Here is a 17,495-nt window from a genome sequence, read left to right on the forward strand (position 1 = left end):
CTCTGTCTCTGTCTCTCATAGCACACACTCCACACGCCCTCTCTCTCTTGATTTCTCCTTTCTTTGTCTCTCGCGAAACACAAAACAGTGTATGGGAAGAGTTGAAATGAACCACGACAAGTACGGGTGAAAGGGCAGCCACCTACCGTTGGGAAGACGAGGTCGAAGCTAGGGTGGGCGAGCCCGAACCGGAGGATGTTGTCGTCGGCGTGGACGGGAGGCGCGCGGGGGGATCGTGGTCGACTACCGATCTGGAGCGCTGGTTTGCAGAGGCGATTCGTTCTGCCATGGGTTACGCCATGAGGCAGGACAGCTAGAGGGTTGCTGGCGATTAGGCGGTGTGGTATTCGATGTTATCAGGACGGTCGGGAAATGGCCAGCAGAAACGATGGCGTAGAGCGTTTGGGAGGTGCGGCAGGTTGGTCCGAATCAACGGATCAAACACGGCGATTCCGTTGCGATGAGAGTCATCGATATGAACGGCGTGTTCAATCCTCGAAGCGGTTGTCGTCGTGTCGTTATCGTCGTTGTCGTCGTCGTCGTCAGAGAAAGAACAGGGTCGATGGCAAGGTTGAGGTGTGGAAGATGTGTGGGTGGTTTTGGACCAGAAGAAGTTGTCTATGCAGCGCCATAGCAGCACAGGAGAGGAAGAGGTGTCGGGGCTGACTATTGGATGGGCCGTGGCCGGCGAACGGGACAGACACACCACCGGTGCTGCTTACAGTTACCACACCTTACGCACAAGGAGTCAAGGACAAGGCCACACTCACGCGTCCAACATGCTCCAAGCGGCTCTGATATCGCAATCCACTTTTTGCTCCAACGGAGCCACTGGGGACACTGGACAGCCAACTCAACCGGTGCAGCCACGAGAGGGGGGATCCCTGCGTTAAGGCCTTAGCCCCCCACCTTCCTCAGAGAGTACTAAGGTGTGTACGGATACCTTACCCTACGTGCCTACCTTACTAGATACGACAGGCAGGACTACCTATGTCATGGAACGGTCCCTCTCCTGTCACGCTTACCGTCTGGCTCCGTCCCGGCCCTCGAACCGCGCCAACGCCAATCATGGACGTGCCGTCGTCCGTCACCCGTCACAAGCCTCTGTTCCATCCGGCCAGGCCAGGCCTGCTATTGTCTCCGAATACAGCATCATTGTATTAGTGTCTGACCGTGCTGGAACGTCTGGCAGCTCGACCCCGCTCTACCATCACAGTAGGTATCACTGTCACTGTCCGTCCCCCGTCTCTCAGGTGCTGCTGACCTTGCACCACAGCTTTGCATCACAAAGCCGCTCATCATTACGGAACCACGTATCCGTTTACGCATCCACACTTCGTTAAGAGGGCCCCAGAGTCTGCCGGAGCTGGTTTTAGCCTGGTGGGGAGTCGGCATTCCTTCCTCCTCTTACGCCATCAGGGTCGATCAACACTTCATTTATAATCAACAAAGTTTTGAAGGTAAAAAAAAAAGCACTTCACAAAACTCCGATAACGACCAATGGCAACATAGGCTTTGCTCGATTCCACAGCGCCTCAGATGTCGCATGTATCATTTCTTCTCTAGCCAGGTATCTTGCCGGGTCCGCTCGTTTATGCCTTCAGGCTGTCCTTGCCTCCTTCAAATTCACCAAAGTCGTACTCATCCGGGTACTTGTCCAGGTGCTCGCGTAGCTGCGCCATCTGCTGCTTCAGATCCGGCGTCAGCTCCTCATAGACGTCCTCGAACATGCCTCGGATCGGCGGCTTCTTCTCCATCTCAGCCTCCTTGAACGCCTTTAGCACCTCCCGCCTAGTCGAGTCTCTGCATTCCTTTTCCTTGGCCTCATCCCACATCCCTTTGGCCTCCATGTACTTGCGCAGGCGCGTGATGGGGTTGTCCCTCCTCTTCCAGTCCTCAACTTCAACTCTGGCACGGTAGGCAAACGAGTCGTCCGACGTGCTGTGGTGGCTCACCCGGTACGTCATGGCCTCGATCAAGACGGGACGGCCTCCGTTCTCGAGCGCCATTTCACGGGCCCTCTTTGTGGCCTCGCGGACAGCCCAGATGTCGTTGCCATCTACTCTGATGGTGTCGATTCCGTAACCAAGACCGCGGCTGGCAATTCCGTCACCCCTGTACTGTTCTAGCGTCGGCGTGGAGATGGCATAACCGTTGTTTCTGCAAATGAAGATTACAGGACATGATCTCGTAGCCGCAATGTTAAGGGCGGCGTGAAAGTCTCCCTCACTCGCCGCGCCCTCACCAAAGTAGGCCGCAACAACTCTGGGAGGTACCGACTGATCTTGCATTCGCTGCATTTTCAAAGCGTAGGCTGCTCCCGAAGCTTGCGGGAGCTGCGTTGCCAGTGGCGACGATATGGTATGCTGTACGGACACGAGTTAGCATGATTTTACACAGGTGCTTTCTCGGTCGTGGAACCCACGATATTCAGCTCTTTGCTGCCGTAGTGCACCGGCATGTTCCTCCCTCTACCGGGATCTTTTGAATTGGCGAAGAGCTGGTTCATGAAATCCGCCGTCGTGAAGCCCCGCTGCTTAAAGACTCCTTGCTCGCGGTACTGGCAGAATATGACATCCTCGGGCGTCAGCACGCTCGCGGACCCGACGCTTAGCGCCTCCTCGCCCGCCGAGACCATGTAGAAGCTCAGCCTGCCCTGACGCTGGGCGTCGAACATGATGAGGTCCATGACGGATATGAATACCATGTCCTTGTAGAGCTTGACGACCCCCTCCTCGCCCAGGTCCGGGACGAAGGCGTCGTCGACGACAGCGCCGTTCTGGTCTACGACGCGGTAGGTGGGCACGGCGGGGTAGTCGCCTGGCGTCTCGAATTTGAGGTTGCTCGTGAAGGCGCTTTTGACAGCCCCGGGGAAGGAAACATGGTTCGCGTTTGGCTTTTGGGAGAGGCTGCTCGCTGCTCGTCGGCTTTGGGGGGCTGCTGCTGCCACCGCTGGGGATGATGATGTCGTCTTCGAAGGACCGCTGCCGGCTCGGGGGACGGCGAGCCTGCCGAGGGGTGCACTGCGAAGGATTTTGGAGGTCCTCATCGTCTGCCTTTTTTTCCGCCTTTGGAACTAACTCTATCAGAGACCAATTGGTAAAAAGGAAATTATCAGAAAGCCTTCCCAGTTACACGAAATTCGGAGAGAAGGGAAAGGAGTTGAGGTCCAGAGGGAGAATGCCGAGACCAGCTATCCCGAGAAAGACCGTCTATCGTCGGCCGAAGTTGTGACGGTATGGCTGAGCCGACGTAAAGCGAAAGCATTGTAGCAGCCAGCGCCTGTTTCCCTTCCAAGCCCCCGAGAGCCGTTGCTGAGCTTCTTCCCCCGCGCCCCCGGCCCCCGCGTGGGATCCCCAATCGATAAGAGACACCGAGCCGTTTTCGGGCAGGGGGTGGTTTACTAATCTAATAAGATACCTTACCATTTGGACAAGGTTATGGTTTGCTCCGTGCTGGCGTCTAGGGACTGTTTTGCCCGTAAGCGAACCAGGACTTGTCTACGGAGTACATGGACGGTTTGATACTACATGAATCTTGAGAAGCGTGCGCCTGGCGTTGTCAACGGCGTTATTCTTTCCCTTTTGACTTTCCTTTGCGTTACCGTCTGTTGACCGTACCTGACGGCCCAGAGGTGGATTTGAGCGATCCATGTATCCATAAGTGTTGGACGAATTGGTTCTTGGCAACGGTGGTTTGGTTTGCCAGTGCTAACCGATGCTTGGCGAGGTTTGTCAATGGCTGCGACATTCAGCTCTCACGTGTTGGGAAGTCAGTTTCCTCGTAGTTTATTTCAACTAAGTAAGGGTTGTCTTATAAAGTGACGCTGTAGTGACGCTCCAGTGACGCTTGTCGAAGAGCTTCCATTAAGTTAGATCACGCTAGCACAACTCTACCTCTCTCTTACTTTGCGGGTTCCCACCTAACTTGCAGATATACCTTACCGCTATGTCCCTGGGCCGATTCTAACCCCACAGCTCTCACCCTCACAAGCCGTCTTCTTGGATTGCTCAAGTCATCCTACAAGAATCCGTTGTACCTTGATTTACTGTCCCTCCTAGGGGCCAAGAATCTAAAAACCGTACTAGTACACAGCAAAGGCCTCTTGGCTGAAATATTATCACAAGGGAATCTCACAGGAAGGAGCTGAACATCGAATTGGTCTTCGTCAAGGCAAAACCAAATCTCGCTTCATGGGCTATCACACTAGTAGGTATAACGGAAATCCGTATTCTCCCAATCAGTCTTGTCCTCCCTCTCCTGGTCGAGACCAGCCTGCAACCTGTCCTCCGGTACCCCATACTTGGAGTTGCGGCGCTTGTTCTCGGCAATGCAAAGCAGATAGTAAACGACCCCCGACGCCGCCATGAGCGCGAACGCAAACATCATGGCGCTGATGCCGAGCGGGTACCGCGGCGCCTGGCTCGACAGGAAGAGCTGAGGCCCGACAATGTTGCCAATCGCGTAGCACACGGCCACCGTCACGCCCATGAAGCTCTTCTTGGTCGCCCCCGCCGTGTTGGACGAGTTGAGGCTCAGCATGAAGACCCAGGGAACATTATAAAAGCCCATGATGTACACACAGGCCAGGCTAGCGTCCCGGTGCTGGGAAATGTCGAGCGTGTGCACCATGACGGCGCCCACGAGCCCCACGACCGCGGAGAGGATCCAGAAGAGACACCGCAGGTTCTGAACAAACATGGAGATGGTCGTGAGCACCACGCCCGCGACCATGGCGACCGCGGCCTGCGGCGTAGCCATCAGGACGGTCTTGGTCTGGCTGAAGCCGTACCCCGAGATGATGAGCGGGTTGAAGTTTGTGATGCCCGCGTTGGCGACCGCGTACCCGATGGCGCACGCCCAGACGCACCAGCATTTCGGGTCCTTGACGGCCTCGAGCACCTGGCGCGCGTCAAAATTCTTCTTCACGTCGACGCCCGTCTGGTTCTCGGCGAGGCGGGCGACAGCGCGCCTCTTCTCGTTCTCGTCAAAGAACCACGCCTTTTGCGGCGAGTCGGGCAGCGCAAAGAGCACGACGAAGCCGACGACGACGGTGACGGCGCCATAGATGATGAAGATGTACTTCCACGTCGACAGGCTGCCCTTGATGTTCCCGATGGCGTACGAGAGGATGCCGCCGAACACGCCTGCAAAGGTGTTGTGCCAGAGCGCCGTTCGCAGGGGTTGCTCCTCGCGGCGGTACCACGTCGCGTTGAGGACCAGCATGCATGGCAGCAGGGCGGCCTCGAAGATGCCGAGCAGCACGCGGATCGTCGCGAGACCGGCAAAGTTGTGGCAGGCGGACATGAGGCAGACGCAGGCGCCCCAGAGGATGAGGCAGGCGCCGATGAACTTGCCAATGGGGAACTTTGTGATGAGGTAGAGAGCGGGAATTTCCATGGACAGGTAGCCAAAGTAGAAGACGGAGCCGAGCCAGCTGTACTCCTGGCCCTTTAGGTTCGCGTCCTGTCGCAGGCCAAAGATTGCGGCGAAGCCCAGGGCGTTCTGTATCGGGCACCGGTTAGGACGGTACAAGGGATTGTGACAGAGGATGAAGAAGGTTGGCTTGCCTTGTCGAGGAACGCGAGGGTCATGCTGATCACGGCGCAGGGGAGGACAACGAGGTCCGTCTTCATCAGCAGGCGCCTGTTCTCAGCGGGCGTCGGCGCCAGAGTCTCGTCGTACTGAGAGCTTCCATCTTGGACGTCCTTGACGTCCGTCTGATCGGTTGCGTTGTGGTCAACCATGGCTGGTTTTGGTGCCATCAAGAAATGCGAAATGCGTTGAACACTGATAATGGGACCGTGTAAGTCGGAGCTTGTGTTGCTGGGCTCCCAATCAACAAAACAATTCGGTCAGCTCATTTAATCGACAAGAAAAAAATTTTCTCGAAGGAAAAGTCAAGTCAAGTCGAACCAAGACCAGGAATCAAAACCCCGATAAACGTTCCATCATGTCGCGGCGGAACCGCAGGTATTTCAATGCTCACTCCACATCATCTACCGGACCTCTGGATATCAACAGGCTCATAGCATGTCGTTGTCGATACGGAGACGGCAGACAGGAACGGCGATTGACGTTATCATTCTGGGGTATCACGCAATGAGAATGTGGAGCTTTGCTCGGTTCCCACCGAGGTAATTGAAGTGGAGAGATCGGTGCAGTCCGAGCTGGAGTGTTGACTCGTGCTCCACCAGCTCTCGCACTGTTGCCGAGATCATCATCCAGGGTAGGCGTCTTTTTGGCTAATGGAATGTCATATGGCTCAAGCTATGGCAAGTGAGAACTATTCACAAATGACCTTTTACATCTCCCGGGTCGTTTCAATTTTTGGCGCTTTCAGATCGCAAGTCTTCAAAGCAAAGGTGATGAGAACACACGGGCATGCAATTCGATGTTGTCTGAGGCAAGTTGATGGTGTATATAGGCCGAGTTCTCGGTTTCATCCCACTTCCCGCCAGAAGAATCGAAGCTAAGAAATCAGACAGTCGACGAATTGAACGAGTTCTGTTGGTGAAATACGTTGGATCACGACCGATTTCTCCTTCTCTCGTAGCATGCAAAGTTGTTCCAAAAAAATTTGGCTACTAGATTAGTTTTATGGAGACTAATACGGAGACTCAAAGCTTCGACTTCAGGCCTTCCAAAACTCTCAAGTCTCGAACCTGCTCGAGCTCAGCCAGGATTTGCTCCCTCGATCTCGAAACATCTCGCTCAACCTCAGCCACGTAAAGCTTCTGGATCGCCTCCGTCACAGCCCCTCTCTTCCCATCTCCAATCTTGCGCCCGTCGACCTCGGTGACGTGGATCTGCGACGGGAATGTGCCGGTGCAGAAAGCCTCGTCGGCCCCGTACACCTCCGTCAGCGCAAAGTCGAGCTCTCGTACCTTGATGCCGGCCGCCCGGCACACGTCAATGGTCTTCTGCCGCGTGATCCCCTGCATCTGGTTGTCCTTTGTCGGCGCCCACACCTCGTCGCCACGGACGATGAAGAAGTTGACCGAGTTGCACGTCTTGACGAAGCCGTTGAGGTCTAGCATGAGCGCCTCGTCGACCCCCATAAAGTTGGCGTGCACGCAGGCCTGCACGTCCGTCGCCTTGGAGATGTGGTTCCACTGCTCGTCCTTGACGTCCGGCGGGCCTCGTCGGACCCAGGTCGTGCCGAGACGTATACCGCGCGACTTGGCCGTAGGATCTACAGCCTTGATCTCGGGTATGATAACGATGAGAGGCAACCCGATGTTGACGTGCGGGTTCTGGTAGGGCGTCGACTTTAATCCTCTGCTGACGACCAAGCGCATATGGACGTGAGGCTCGTTGCCCATGTCGTTGGCATCTAAAGTCTGGTGAAGCAGAGATAGGAGGTCTCTTTTTGTCAAGCCCAAGTCCATGTACATTGCCTTTGCAGACTGGAACAGCCGATTTACGTGCTCCTTGGCGAACTGAACTCGGCCTCTGACAGCACGGATGCCTTCCTATCATGAGATACCACTAGGTCAGCCTTTGCTCTTTCACAGTCGGCTTAACCTGTAACTCACCCAAATCCCATCGCCGATAAGAAAGTTTGAGTCAAAGACTGAAATCGTTGCTTGCTCTCTGGGGACAAGACGGAATTCGCCAGTGACGCCATCGCGTATGCCGACCTTGTATCGAAAGTCAGCACCGTGATTTGGAAAAGAAGAGATTCAAAGATCGAAGACAAATGTTACCAAAATAGAGGCGTTTTTGGAGTTCAGTACAGCCGTGTGGCTAGTGGCCGGCTGGTTCTTTGGCTGAGATTCAGACATGATGCTTGCAATGCCTAGTATGTTGTGATTTCGTGTAAGTCGGAAAGCCACTGTTTGGTAGCCAAGTTCCGAATAATTATGACCTTCCTTTAAGATCAAGAACTGTGGTGATTGTTATGCAAGGCTAGCCGAACATACTCATGGGGTGCTCCAATGCCTTTCCGAAAAGTAGGCAATCGAGATAGGCACAGAGCTCGGTCAAGACCGAAATTTTGTGGACATCGCGCAGGCCGCTCTTCCCTCATCCTCGGTTCAGTCCGAGATCCGTTCGGTCTTTGGCTAATTGCAGCCAATCTCATGGGAAGAAGGGATCAAATCGATGATAATGATTCGATGTCCGCATTTCTTTCTCGACCCTTAGACGTTCGACTGATTTACTGAAGCTGTGTCATGGCATCAGGCTAGCCAGTGTCGATAGCTCATGATCAGGTCACTCAACAAGCACGAACCCCAGTTGCCATGTCAGGGCGGCCCAGTGGTCCCATAGGCTTAGTGTGTTGCTTGGAATCATTGTGGCAATGTATTATTCATACCAATTCCCTATTCTGGTTCGATTGTAACTCATCCATGAAAGTGCCAAACCAGGCGGTCAGGCCCTCATCCAACCCAAGTTGAGTATTGTCGAAATATCCTGTAACCTGGTTCATGTACGTTTCTAGCCCATCGCCTTGGAAGAACAGATGGGACTGCAAGTTGTCTGGGCCAATTAGACCAAGGGTGCTTGATGGATCCACAGGAGCTACGGATGATGCATCTGTGGCTTGTGTCTGCACGCTTCGTGGCTCCCACGTCGTTGGGCCATATACCTTAATTCTCGCTGCTTGGAGAAGGTCACGGTACTTCAGCAGGCCTTCTTCTTTCATTCGAGCTGTTCCGCGTTCGATGAGGTCCATGCATGATGCTACATTACTCCCATGAGAGTAAAGAAGAGGGGATTCTGGACTTTGGGTCATCGCTTTCATGTGCCTGGTAGCTGACGATCAGCTTGCAACCTAAACATTCAAATTGGGCCTGAAGAGATGAAGAAACTTACCAGTCACAATACAAGCCTGCCAGTCCTACCATTAGGATTGAATGCACTTGTCGTACACATCCGCAAATGGCAGTGATGCCATGTTGAAACTCCAACTTCAGCCACTGCCGAACGGTTCCAGACACAGCCCGAGAGCAGATCTCAACCATCTCTTTGGAGGGAATCATGAACGTGGGAGATGGTCGATACATGAGCAACAGGAGAAGTGAATATTCGATCTTCATCTCGGAGTACTCGCGTGTTCCCTTCACGTTGAGGGATTCCATGTCTCGTTTCCAGCTCTCTAATTCTTGCTGGATCTTTCCGACTTCGTTGCAAATCTCTTGGAATGTGTTTCTCGATGCTCGCCCATCAGTACCCCTAGCGATGTAAACGGATTCAAGAATCCGCCCACCAATCTGACGAAGTCCCACTAAATGATTGAAAAGCTTGACGTTAAGCTTCTGAAATACTGGCGCTGCCCGAGCCTCATAATCTGTGAGGTCGTCAAGGGTACTGACACATGGCTTTGGCGCATCTATCGCGTGTTCTCGGACAGAAAGTACCCGGCCGGTGATGACAGCGACCTGTCTCTCCAAGGTATATACACACCACCAGGTCCGATTTCGGATCTCCCGATCATCAGAATTTAGGTCGCCCGGGGTGGTGGAGCGCCGGTGAAGACCCATTTCTATGGCTGTTGACATGGCGTACCGACTCATCTGCCAAAGGTCGTCGCCGTGATTTCTAATATTTGATCCTAGCATCCACAAGCTCACCAAGAGCACGGAATGAAGGCCTTGGAGATCTCTGGGGTGGTCGTGTGAATTCAGAAAGAATTGTAGGCCTGTCTGGAAGTAGTCTGTCGGCCTGTTCAAGTCCATCATCCGTCGGTATTCCTGGGTTTCTGTGCAAGTCGTTGAAGCGAGGGCTAACATCATGAGAATCAAAAATTTTTGATACAATGTGCACCTTGCTGGATCCTCGTACATTCGTGCGAGGCTGCTTCTTAGAAAGGGAAGAGAAATGAATGGCCACCATGGATGTATGCGACTGATGTACGTGGTCAGGAGGAATCTTGCGACAGGCTGCGGGGGAAGTGCAGCGTTGTTCCGGGCAAGTTCATGGTCCTGGCTGGAGAGCTCTTGTCGAGCTGAGCGCGACGTTGATGCCACTAGGTGAATCTGCTTGAAGAAGATTCGGGCAAAGGTCGAGCCGGTTGCACTGCCCACTATAGGATGGAAACATCGATCAATCACATACGTCCAGGAACAAATTACCAGCTCGTGGCCTTGTAGAGTAATACTCACTGTATATTCTGTCCGAGTAGCCGCTCGGCCTTCCAATTGCCAGCACACCAATCTCTTCGGCCGCTTTGCGAACATCGTCGAATTGGCCAGTCTCAGCTACCGGGGCAGGTTGGCTTGCTGTACCTTCAGGACTAGCGTTGAGTCTGAATTCAAGCTGGCTGATTCGGTGTTGCAGACTTTTGACAGCGGCGTATGTGTAAGTCACACAGTCGGTGATGTTGCACTGCTCATTCTGTTTTTGGCAAGCTGAGCATCGTGGAACCCGTAAATCACACTCTAGGATGTCAGCAATTCATTGTCCTTGTGGTGTACGGGTAGCGACCAACCTTGACTTTCCGTGCACGGCAACGACTGCAAGCTTTGGAGACCGTCGGTGGGAATTGTGATTCCCATGTCGGATCCATCACCCGAGGAATAGGAAGTTGGCCGAGAGTTGCTGCTGTCTCGGTATCTCAGGAGGGAGCGTGGTTCTCAACAGCTCGGAGGTGTCCGAGTCTTGACCTCGCAAACACAGTCCAGACACTGTTCTTTTCACTGTCTGCCGGTGGAGACCTAATATGGGTCTTTATCGATATCTCCACTTGCCGTTATCAGCAAATCCCAAGGATGCGGTTCGGTGGCCGGTGTGTCTCAGTATAGAGCTTCTGTTTGCTGGGTGTAAGTCCAACCTGACTTGGATGCCTTCACGACCAGTTCAAGAAATTACTACAAAAAAAAAGTGCACATACTTCTTTTTGCTTGCACACTTCCAAAATACCCATTTCAGCAGAAGAAGGACACCTATTCCCCCCCTTCATCATCCACCACAAACAACGGCCTCTCATCAATAACCTCAATACTTGACTTCGTCGCCAAGGATCAACAACTTTTTTTTCCCCTCTCGGATCAACCCTAGAACAAGATCCAGAAGACATCAAACCATCGATTCAAAGCGTCAATATGAGTCCTGCAGCCAAAATTGCTGTTTTGGTCCTCATGCTTACCTTGCTCCTCTGCGCTATTGTGTACTTCGCCCGCAACCAGATTCACACCTTCGCCACGATTTTGGCCCATCACCGAGCGGCGCGCAAGGAGGCTTCGACAACTGAAGCTGCCTCTAACGAAACTACTGTCTAGGTAGGCTGTTTCTTCGTTTTTCCTAGGAATGAATTCCACACACCCATCTGGATATCATCCTTCACAGACCCTGGTCTTCAAGATGTGGCTTGACCCCAATGTCATCGACTTAGCGCGCACCAGCCACACTCGAGCACCTTCTCCACCAAAAATTAATTCCATCCCGAAAGCTCTCCCAGCACCGATCGACTGACTCCATTGCGCGCGCCCCAGGTCTTCCCTCTCCACGACAACGAGCCATTCCCTAGCAATGGCAACCCGACGCGCCCTCCGCTCCCCCTGGAGCGTAAGATCCCTCTCGTACCAGCTCAGCACATCACCCTCCCCTGTCTCCCGACCCTTCGCAGTCGCCTCCCGCTCCATCAACACCTCAACCGACCCTTCCGCCGATGGCAAGACGACGCACTTTGGCTTCAAGACCGTCCCCGAGTCCGAGAAGGCCGATCGCGTCGCCGGCGTCTTCCACAGCGTCGCCGATTCGTATGACCGCATGAACGACCTCATGTCCTTTGGCTGGCACAGAATATGGAAGTACGTCTGGTCCTCTCTCTCTTAACAACCGTCATGCCACCACTAACACCCTCCCAGGGACCACTTCGTCTCCGGCCTCCAGCCAGGCCTCTCAGCTTCCAACCCACCCACACCGCAACACATCCTCGACATTGCCGGCGGCACCGGCGACATCGCCTTTCGCATGCTCCACACGGCGCACAACATCAACCACAACCCCGACGTCCGCGTCACAATTTCCGATATCAACCCCTCCATGCTAGCCGTCGGCCGCGACAGGTCAAAGTCCCTCCCCGCCTCCCAGCAGGCCGCCACGTCCTGGCTCGAGGCCAATGCCGAAAAGCTCCCAGAGGGCGCCATCAAGGACAACTCGATCGACCTCTACACCGTCGCGTTCGGCATCCGCAACTTCACCAACATCCCCGCTGCCCTGCGCGAGGCCCACCGGGTGCTCAAGCCCGGTGGCGTCTTTGCCTGCCTCGAGTTCAGCAAGGCCGACGACTACCCGCTCTTCAACGCCATCTACAAGCGGTGGTCCTTCAGCGGCATTCCCCTGATTGGCCAGCTCGTCGCTGGTGATAGGGACAGCTACCAGTACCTCGTCGAGAGTATCGAACGGTTCCCGAGCCAGGTGGAGTTCAGGGACATGATCAAAGATGCTGGATTCGTTATCTCGGGTGAGGGCTATGAGAACCTGACTGGTGGCGTTGCGGCCATTCACAAGGGTATGAAGCCCATCGCGTAAATCCGATTCAGGGGCACTCGGCGCGAGGAAGAAATCCACGAAAAAAAAAAAACGGGCTCAGATGAGCTCGCGAAGCTCTTGTAAACTGTATGTATATGTATCAACACGGAAAAGTGAATCATCAGCATGGCTGCATAGACAGAGGGCAACCAGATAGACTCTCTGCACAAAAATGTATACCAAGAAGGCCGTTGGGCCTGGACCACAACTACATAACGCAAGTAGATCGAGAGTTTCCGAGGAGTAGTAAGCGCTGTCTTGAGTATGTGAGAGAATGACAAGCTCCCGTCATTTACCCGTCGAAATTGTCATCAACGAGGATGAGCAACGCCATTTCTAGGGTGTTACAAGATTCATTTTTAGAGAGCAAAATAGCCAAATAACTGGCCTTGGCTAACAACGTTTGAGACCAAATTTTTTTTCCAAATCAACCATGTCCTTGCGCCTGACTTTGGAAGTTTAGCTCCTCAAACTATCGACATATCTATCGACTATCCCCCAACCTTGTTCCTTATACAATTATACCCATCTCTTAGCCCGTGTCGACAGCGGTGATTCCACATATGCCTCATTCTCTCCTATGGATTTGTTGACACACTTTCCTATTTACGAGACAGTCATCGAGTTGAAGACAGCTTTCAGACCTATCTTGTTGAGGGATGGCGAAACTGACGGGTAGCAGGGTCTGGGATGATTGGGCCCATCTCGAAAATCGAGTCTGATTTTCGTCCGTATCCGGTATTCTTAGAACACGTCTGTACCAGAAATTCAATGAGAAGGCAGGAATATCTATTGCTTGGAGTTCGTGGTATGAATCCCATCGACTGAACCAGTGTTCTGGACTAGATTGCAGCTTACCGTCGTAGAAAATCATACCACAGCGGAGTGAATCCCCAGATGCAGACAGGCATCTACGTAGTGAATGGCCGGCCTAAAAGTAAGAGGACGATGCCAGAACGCCAGCTCAAAAGTCTGGTCACAGCAAAAAGTGTGGCACCAAACTACCCCCCGTTCACCCCACATCATCTTTACCCTACCTGTTTATATTACAGCACTCAAATGAAACTCGTTTTATAATAGTTTTCCTCTGAAATTAAAAGGCTGCATTTCAGGTGTCTTATAATGAACTCTGTACTCGATTTGGATAAGTATTCATATTGTTGGCATATAAGACTTCGGTGAGAAAGCCTTATTGCTGTGACCAGACTTTTGAGTAGGCGTTGTAGATCAAGACATGCATGTGACAACCCACAGCCTCATCGTCTTGGCCACAAGCTTGGGATACCTCACTAAAATTATACATTCGTACTTGTGCCGCGCTTCGCCGGTCGCGGGCCTTGCGCGCGCAACTGAGTTGCAGGCTTCACTACAATATTAAGCCCGCTCAAGGGGTTAGAGCCAAGCTTATTTCGCAGCCCTCTCCCAAACCCGCAATTACACAGCAACACACCATCTGTACTCCAACCGCATGTCAACTAGAAACGCCATCTTCCTTCAGTCATGACAAGCCTTCACATGAAGAGTCACTCACGACAGAAGAAACCTAATCCTTGGAGTTGGCATTGGATTGCTATTCCCATCATGACTACCAACCGCACAATGTCTTCCTCGTGTTCCACGTAATCACGGGGTAAATGTAGTTTCCATTCCATCAAGAGTTCCTGGAAAGCCTCAACCATTGGAACCAGAATACGTCATGTCCTAGGTCTGACTTTTTCTCTCTCTTCTCTCTCTCTCTCTCTCTCTCTCTCTCTCTCTCTCTCTCTCGTGTGGCTCAGCCGCCTTTTTTGCGCTTCTCATCGACGAAGAAAACTCCCCAACATGGATGAAAACGGAAAACTGAGTAAAAAGGTCTTTTTTCCCCCTTCCCCCTCAAGTTGTCTCATTAAGATACGCGTACAAGAATTGGTAGCACTTATTTTTCTTTGGCCCCCCTTTCTCCCTTTCATAACCAGCAAAAACGATAAAATCTTTGTCCTTTCATTCCCCTGCTTGCGAGGGGCCAAACTTGGCCATTACAGCTTCAAAGACTTCATTTGATGGACAACGTGGCTTCGATCCCGAGGCCCGTGCCATCTCCCATACTTCATCAAAGGTTTCAGGAGAAGAGTCCTACTCTGCCGGGGTAGCAGGACCAGGGGCGGGGGAGGCGCCGCCTTCGCCCTTGAGGCCACCGCGGCCACCTCGACCGCGTCCTCCGCGCTCGCCTCCACGTCCGCCTCGGCCACCACCGCGACCACCGCGACGGGTACTCTCAGAATCACTGGCGCCACCGGCACTGCGATAGCCGCTGCCAGTGTTTGCAGAGTTACCGCCACCTCTGCTGCTGCCCCAGTTACCGGCACCTCCACGGGGTTGGAACTTGCTCTCTCGGTGTTGGAAAACCTTAACGAGGGGGCGGGATCGGTCCTCTTGGGTACGGGTCTTGAGATCTTCGGGAAGGCTATTGAGAGCAGCATCACGCTCCTCAATCGTCTTGAACATAACAACCTTGTTGGAGTTGCCCCACTTCTCCACCTTGAGGATGTTGTTCTTGTGCTCGCCGTCGAAAAGATCACGAGTCTGCTCCTCGGAATTGACATTCATAATGAAAAGACCGACAATGTCTTGAGCAGGCGTCTTGGGCGCGGGAGAAGAGACGGGGTCAGGGCCGTTGGCTGATCCGTTAGCGGCCGCTGGCGCAGGACGCTCGTCCTTGGGAGGGACCGCAGGCAGTGCTGCAGCAGCAGGTTGAGGAGTCGCAGGCTTAGCTGACGGCAGGGGTGTTGCGACTGCAGGCTTGGGAGGTGCTTGAGACGAAGGCTGTCTGCTGGAGGGCGGGGGCGCCGTAGTCTGTGTAGAGGGAGGCGCCGGGGCAGGTAAATTGCCAGCCCCAGCAGGTCCGGCGGGAACAGGCGCGGCCGCCTTGGCACCTCTGTGTGAAAAGTTGAAGCCTTGGGCGCGCATCTCTGTTCCGATACGCCCGTCCTGAATCTCAAGCACCAACCATCCAAACGCGGCATCAGCCAGGTTGAAGTTCCACATGTTCTTGAAAGCACTCTCGTCAACTTGGCCGAGCTGTGCTTGACCGGCAACGGGACCGCCAAAGGGGTTGCCTCCAGCAGCGGTAGTGGGCATCTTCTCGACAATCTGGAGGGCGTTCTTGAGCAAGTTCTGTTGACCCTCATTCTGAGAGATGGCTGGCTCAACCTCGTTCTTGACCGTCTCCCAAACATCGTTGAACGAGGCCTTGGAGGCAGCGAGCTTGCCGCGGTAGTGGTCAAGGGTGGGGTTTACGCTGAACTCGTTGTAGGAGCTGCCATAGCGGAAATGAAGTCCAGCAGAGATGGAGAAGTCGGCCTTGAGGGTGACGGAAAGCTGATTCAGGATACCCTCACGAGCAGGAGAAGCGTGAGTGACGAATACGCGGGTTTCGGTGGGATCGTAAACTCGGTGCGCGGTGTCGACGAGCTCGCCCATCTGCAACAAGGTAGTCCACATCGTTCCCTGGCCTCCAGCAATAGTGGTTCTACCCTCGCCGTTGTCGAAGAGCTTGTGCATGACGACAGCACCGCCGAGACCCAAGAGGCGCAGCTTGACTCCACCAAGCTCGAGAAGCATTGAACGGGCTTCGTCGATGATGTGCAGGTTCTGTACCTTATACTCTCCGGAACGAAACTTTTCGAGAACGCGAACATCTTCGCAAGCACCCCAAACAGTGTATACTGGAATATCGAGCTTGATCTCGCCGCTCAGGAGAAGAGAGAGCTCGGAGAGGGGGAGCTCGTTGGCAGGGAATCGGCTCTTGACGGGTCCGGGGCCGCCCTGCTGGATCGCCTTCTTGACAGGCTCGGAAATCAGAGGGGAGTACTGAGCAACATGCTTCAGGGTTCTTCGCACCAGTGTCAGAATGACAACGGTCATTTATAGAGTCGCGGAGTGTTCCTTACTTTTCTGCGATTCGCTCCAGAGAGGTGTCGTCGTAGAAGCCAAAGTCGCCAGTGTGGATGATGTGGTCGGCTCGTGCTTGTCTTGCCAGGTCGTTTAGGGATGTGAGGTTTCCTATCAGATATCATGTCAGAGTCAAGCTCCATAGCCGGCCGTTTGACGGGGTTTGATGGAAGAGCGACGAACCTCGAACATCAGCTATGCACAGAACTCGGATGGGGCCAGTCTGGATAACGCGACCCTGATTGGGGAGGAGAGGCGCAGCTCCAGGAGGGATCGAAGAAGCTCCGTTGGGCATGTAGCCCGGGTTGTTGTTGTATGGACGCGGCTATAAACATCGATGACATGTTAGTACTGGGGCCAGAAGCGGGACAAGGAGGAGCTGCCAAGGTCCCGCCCGAGAACCACGAAGCATCGCGGCAACGAGGATAGAGCAGAAGGGGAAGTGCGCAACGAAACAGAGGACATCAAGAGGAAGATCGCACTGGATCAGAGGCTTTGGATGACGAAAAAAAGAGGTAACTCACGGCAGCCATGCTAGTTTTTTGTCGAGGTAATCGCGAGATGGAGATTGGGCGATTGGAGGTCACAGGGGCCGATCGGATTCGGGGGTCGTCGTCGGGTAGGTGACCGGGTGCTCGGCTCGGGAGGTCAGAGAGGGGAGGAATTGGGTATCAACGGAGATGGAAATGGGGTTGGAAGGAGCAGACGGCGATGTTTGCGACGAGAAAAGGAATAAGCTCCCCTTACAAGGCTGGTGATATTTTTCTGGAGGTTAAGGAAAAGTGCAAGGTGTAGGTGGAAGCAACGAACGGACGAATTGGCGCACTGCCAGAAGAGGCTGCTCTTGCCTCAAAGGGTTTAGCGCATGCTCTCACAGCTGGCAGGGGCCAAGGTAATGCTCTGGGCCTTCTCAAGAGCACCTTACTCCTGGCCATTCTGGGGCAGGCAGAACAGCCCAGAGCAGCTCAAAGACTAAAGGTGGGCTCAGAGCTCACTGAGAGCCTGCTGGGCACCTCCAGGCACTACAGCGGGGCTCGGGCAGCTGCCTTCCAGGTTGCGCTAAACACACCTCAGCTCCTCACTTT

At 53.8% G+C, this 17,495-nt stretch overlaps 8 protein-coding genes across 8 annotated transcripts; 3 read left to right on the forward strand and 5 right to left on the reverse strand.

Annotated features, from left to right (window-relative positions):
* Nucleotides 1–195: 195 nt before the first annotated feature.
* On the forward strand, nt 196–303 carry CORC01_06647 (uncharacterized protein; the record flags this gene model as incomplete). The annotated part of the gene is made up of 1 exon (XM_022618286.1): nt 196–303. The coding sequence occupies one exon, from the start codon at nt 196–198 to the stop codon at nt 301–303; it is 108 nt and encodes a 35-aa protein (XP_022475130.1).
* A 1,289-nt stretch (nt 304–1,592) lies between these two features.
* CORC01_06648 (dehydrogenase E1 component) lies at nt 1,593–3,049 on the reverse strand (the record flags this gene model as incomplete). Its single annotated transcript, XM_022618287.1, has 2 exons — nt 1,593–2,366; nt 2,426–3,049. 2 exons carry the CDS (start codon nt 3,047–3,049, stop codon nt 1,593–1,595), a joined length of 1,398 nt encoding a protein of 465 aa, XP_022475131.1.
* A 1,157-nt stretch (nt 3,050–4,206) lies between these two features.
* CORC01_06649 (major facilitator superfamily transporter) lies at nt 4,207–5,747 on the reverse strand (the record flags this gene model as incomplete). Its single annotated transcript, XM_022618288.1, has 2 exons — nt 4,207–5,505; nt 5,547–5,747. 2 exons carry the CDS (start codon nt 5,745–5,747, stop codon nt 4,207–4,209), a joined length of 1,500 nt encoding a protein of 499 aa, XP_022475132.1.
* Nucleotides 5,748–6,620: 873 nt separating this feature from the next.
* CORC01_06650 (aminotransferase class IV) lies at nt 6,621–7,929 on the reverse strand (the record flags this gene model as incomplete). The annotated part of the gene is made up of 4 exons (XM_022618289.1): nt 6,621–7,475; nt 7,539–7,643; nt 7,710–7,801; nt 7,926–7,929. The coding sequence occupies 4 exons, from the start codon at nt 7,927–7,929 to the stop codon at nt 6,621–6,623; spliced, it is 1,056 nt and encodes a 351-aa protein (XP_022475133.1).
* A 385-nt stretch (nt 7,930–8,314) lies between these two features.
* On the reverse strand, nt 8,315–10,513 carry CORC01_06651 (uncharacterized protein; the record flags this gene model as incomplete). The annotated part of the gene is made up of 5 exons (XM_022618290.1): nt 8,315–8,753; nt 8,821–9,546; nt 9,862–10,030; nt 10,110–10,341; nt 10,436–10,513. 5 exons carry the CDS (start codon nt 10,511–10,513, stop codon nt 8,315–8,317), a joined length of 1,644 nt encoding a protein of 547 aa, XP_022475134.1.
* Nucleotides 10,514–11,048: 535 nt separating this feature from the next.
* CORC01_06652 (uncharacterized protein) lies at nt 11,049–11,225 on the forward strand (the record flags this gene model as incomplete). Its single annotated transcript, XM_022618291.1, has 1 exon — nt 11,049–11,225. One exon carries the CDS (start codon nt 11,049–11,051, stop codon nt 11,223–11,225), a length of 177 nt encoding a protein of 58 aa, XP_022475135.1.
* Nucleotides 11,226–11,475: 250 nt separating this feature from the next.
* CORC01_06653 (ubiquinone/menaquinone biosynthesis methyltransferase) lies at nt 11,476–12,480 on the forward strand (the record flags this gene model as incomplete). The annotated part of the gene is made up of 2 exons (XM_022618292.1): nt 11,476–11,756; nt 11,814–12,480. The coding sequence occupies 2 exons, from the start codon at nt 11,476–11,478 to the stop codon at nt 12,478–12,480; spliced, it is 948 nt and encodes a 315-aa protein (XP_022475136.1).
* Nucleotides 12,481–14,592: 2,112 nt separating this feature from the next.
* Nucleotides 14,593–16,943, reverse strand: CORC01_06654 (calcineurin-like phosphoesterase; the record flags this gene model as incomplete). The annotated part of the gene is made up of 4 exons (XM_022618293.1): nt 14,593–16,351; nt 16,410–16,521; nt 16,594–16,735; nt 16,935–16,943. The coding sequence occupies 4 exons, from the start codon at nt 16,941–16,943 to the stop codon at nt 14,593–14,595; spliced, it is 2,022 nt and encodes a 673-aa protein (XP_022475137.1).
* Between the last annotated feature and the right edge of the window lie 552 nt (nt 16,944–17,495).

The sequence above is a fragment of the Colletotrichum orchidophilum genome (genome assembly GCF_001831195.1).
Source record: "Colletotrichum orchidophilum strain IMI 309357 chromosome Unknown Scaffold_51.1, whole genome shotgun sequence".
Lineage (NCBI taxonomy): Eukaryota > Fungi > Ascomycota > Sordariomycetes > Glomerellales > Glomerellaceae > Colletotrichum > Colletotrichum orchidophilum.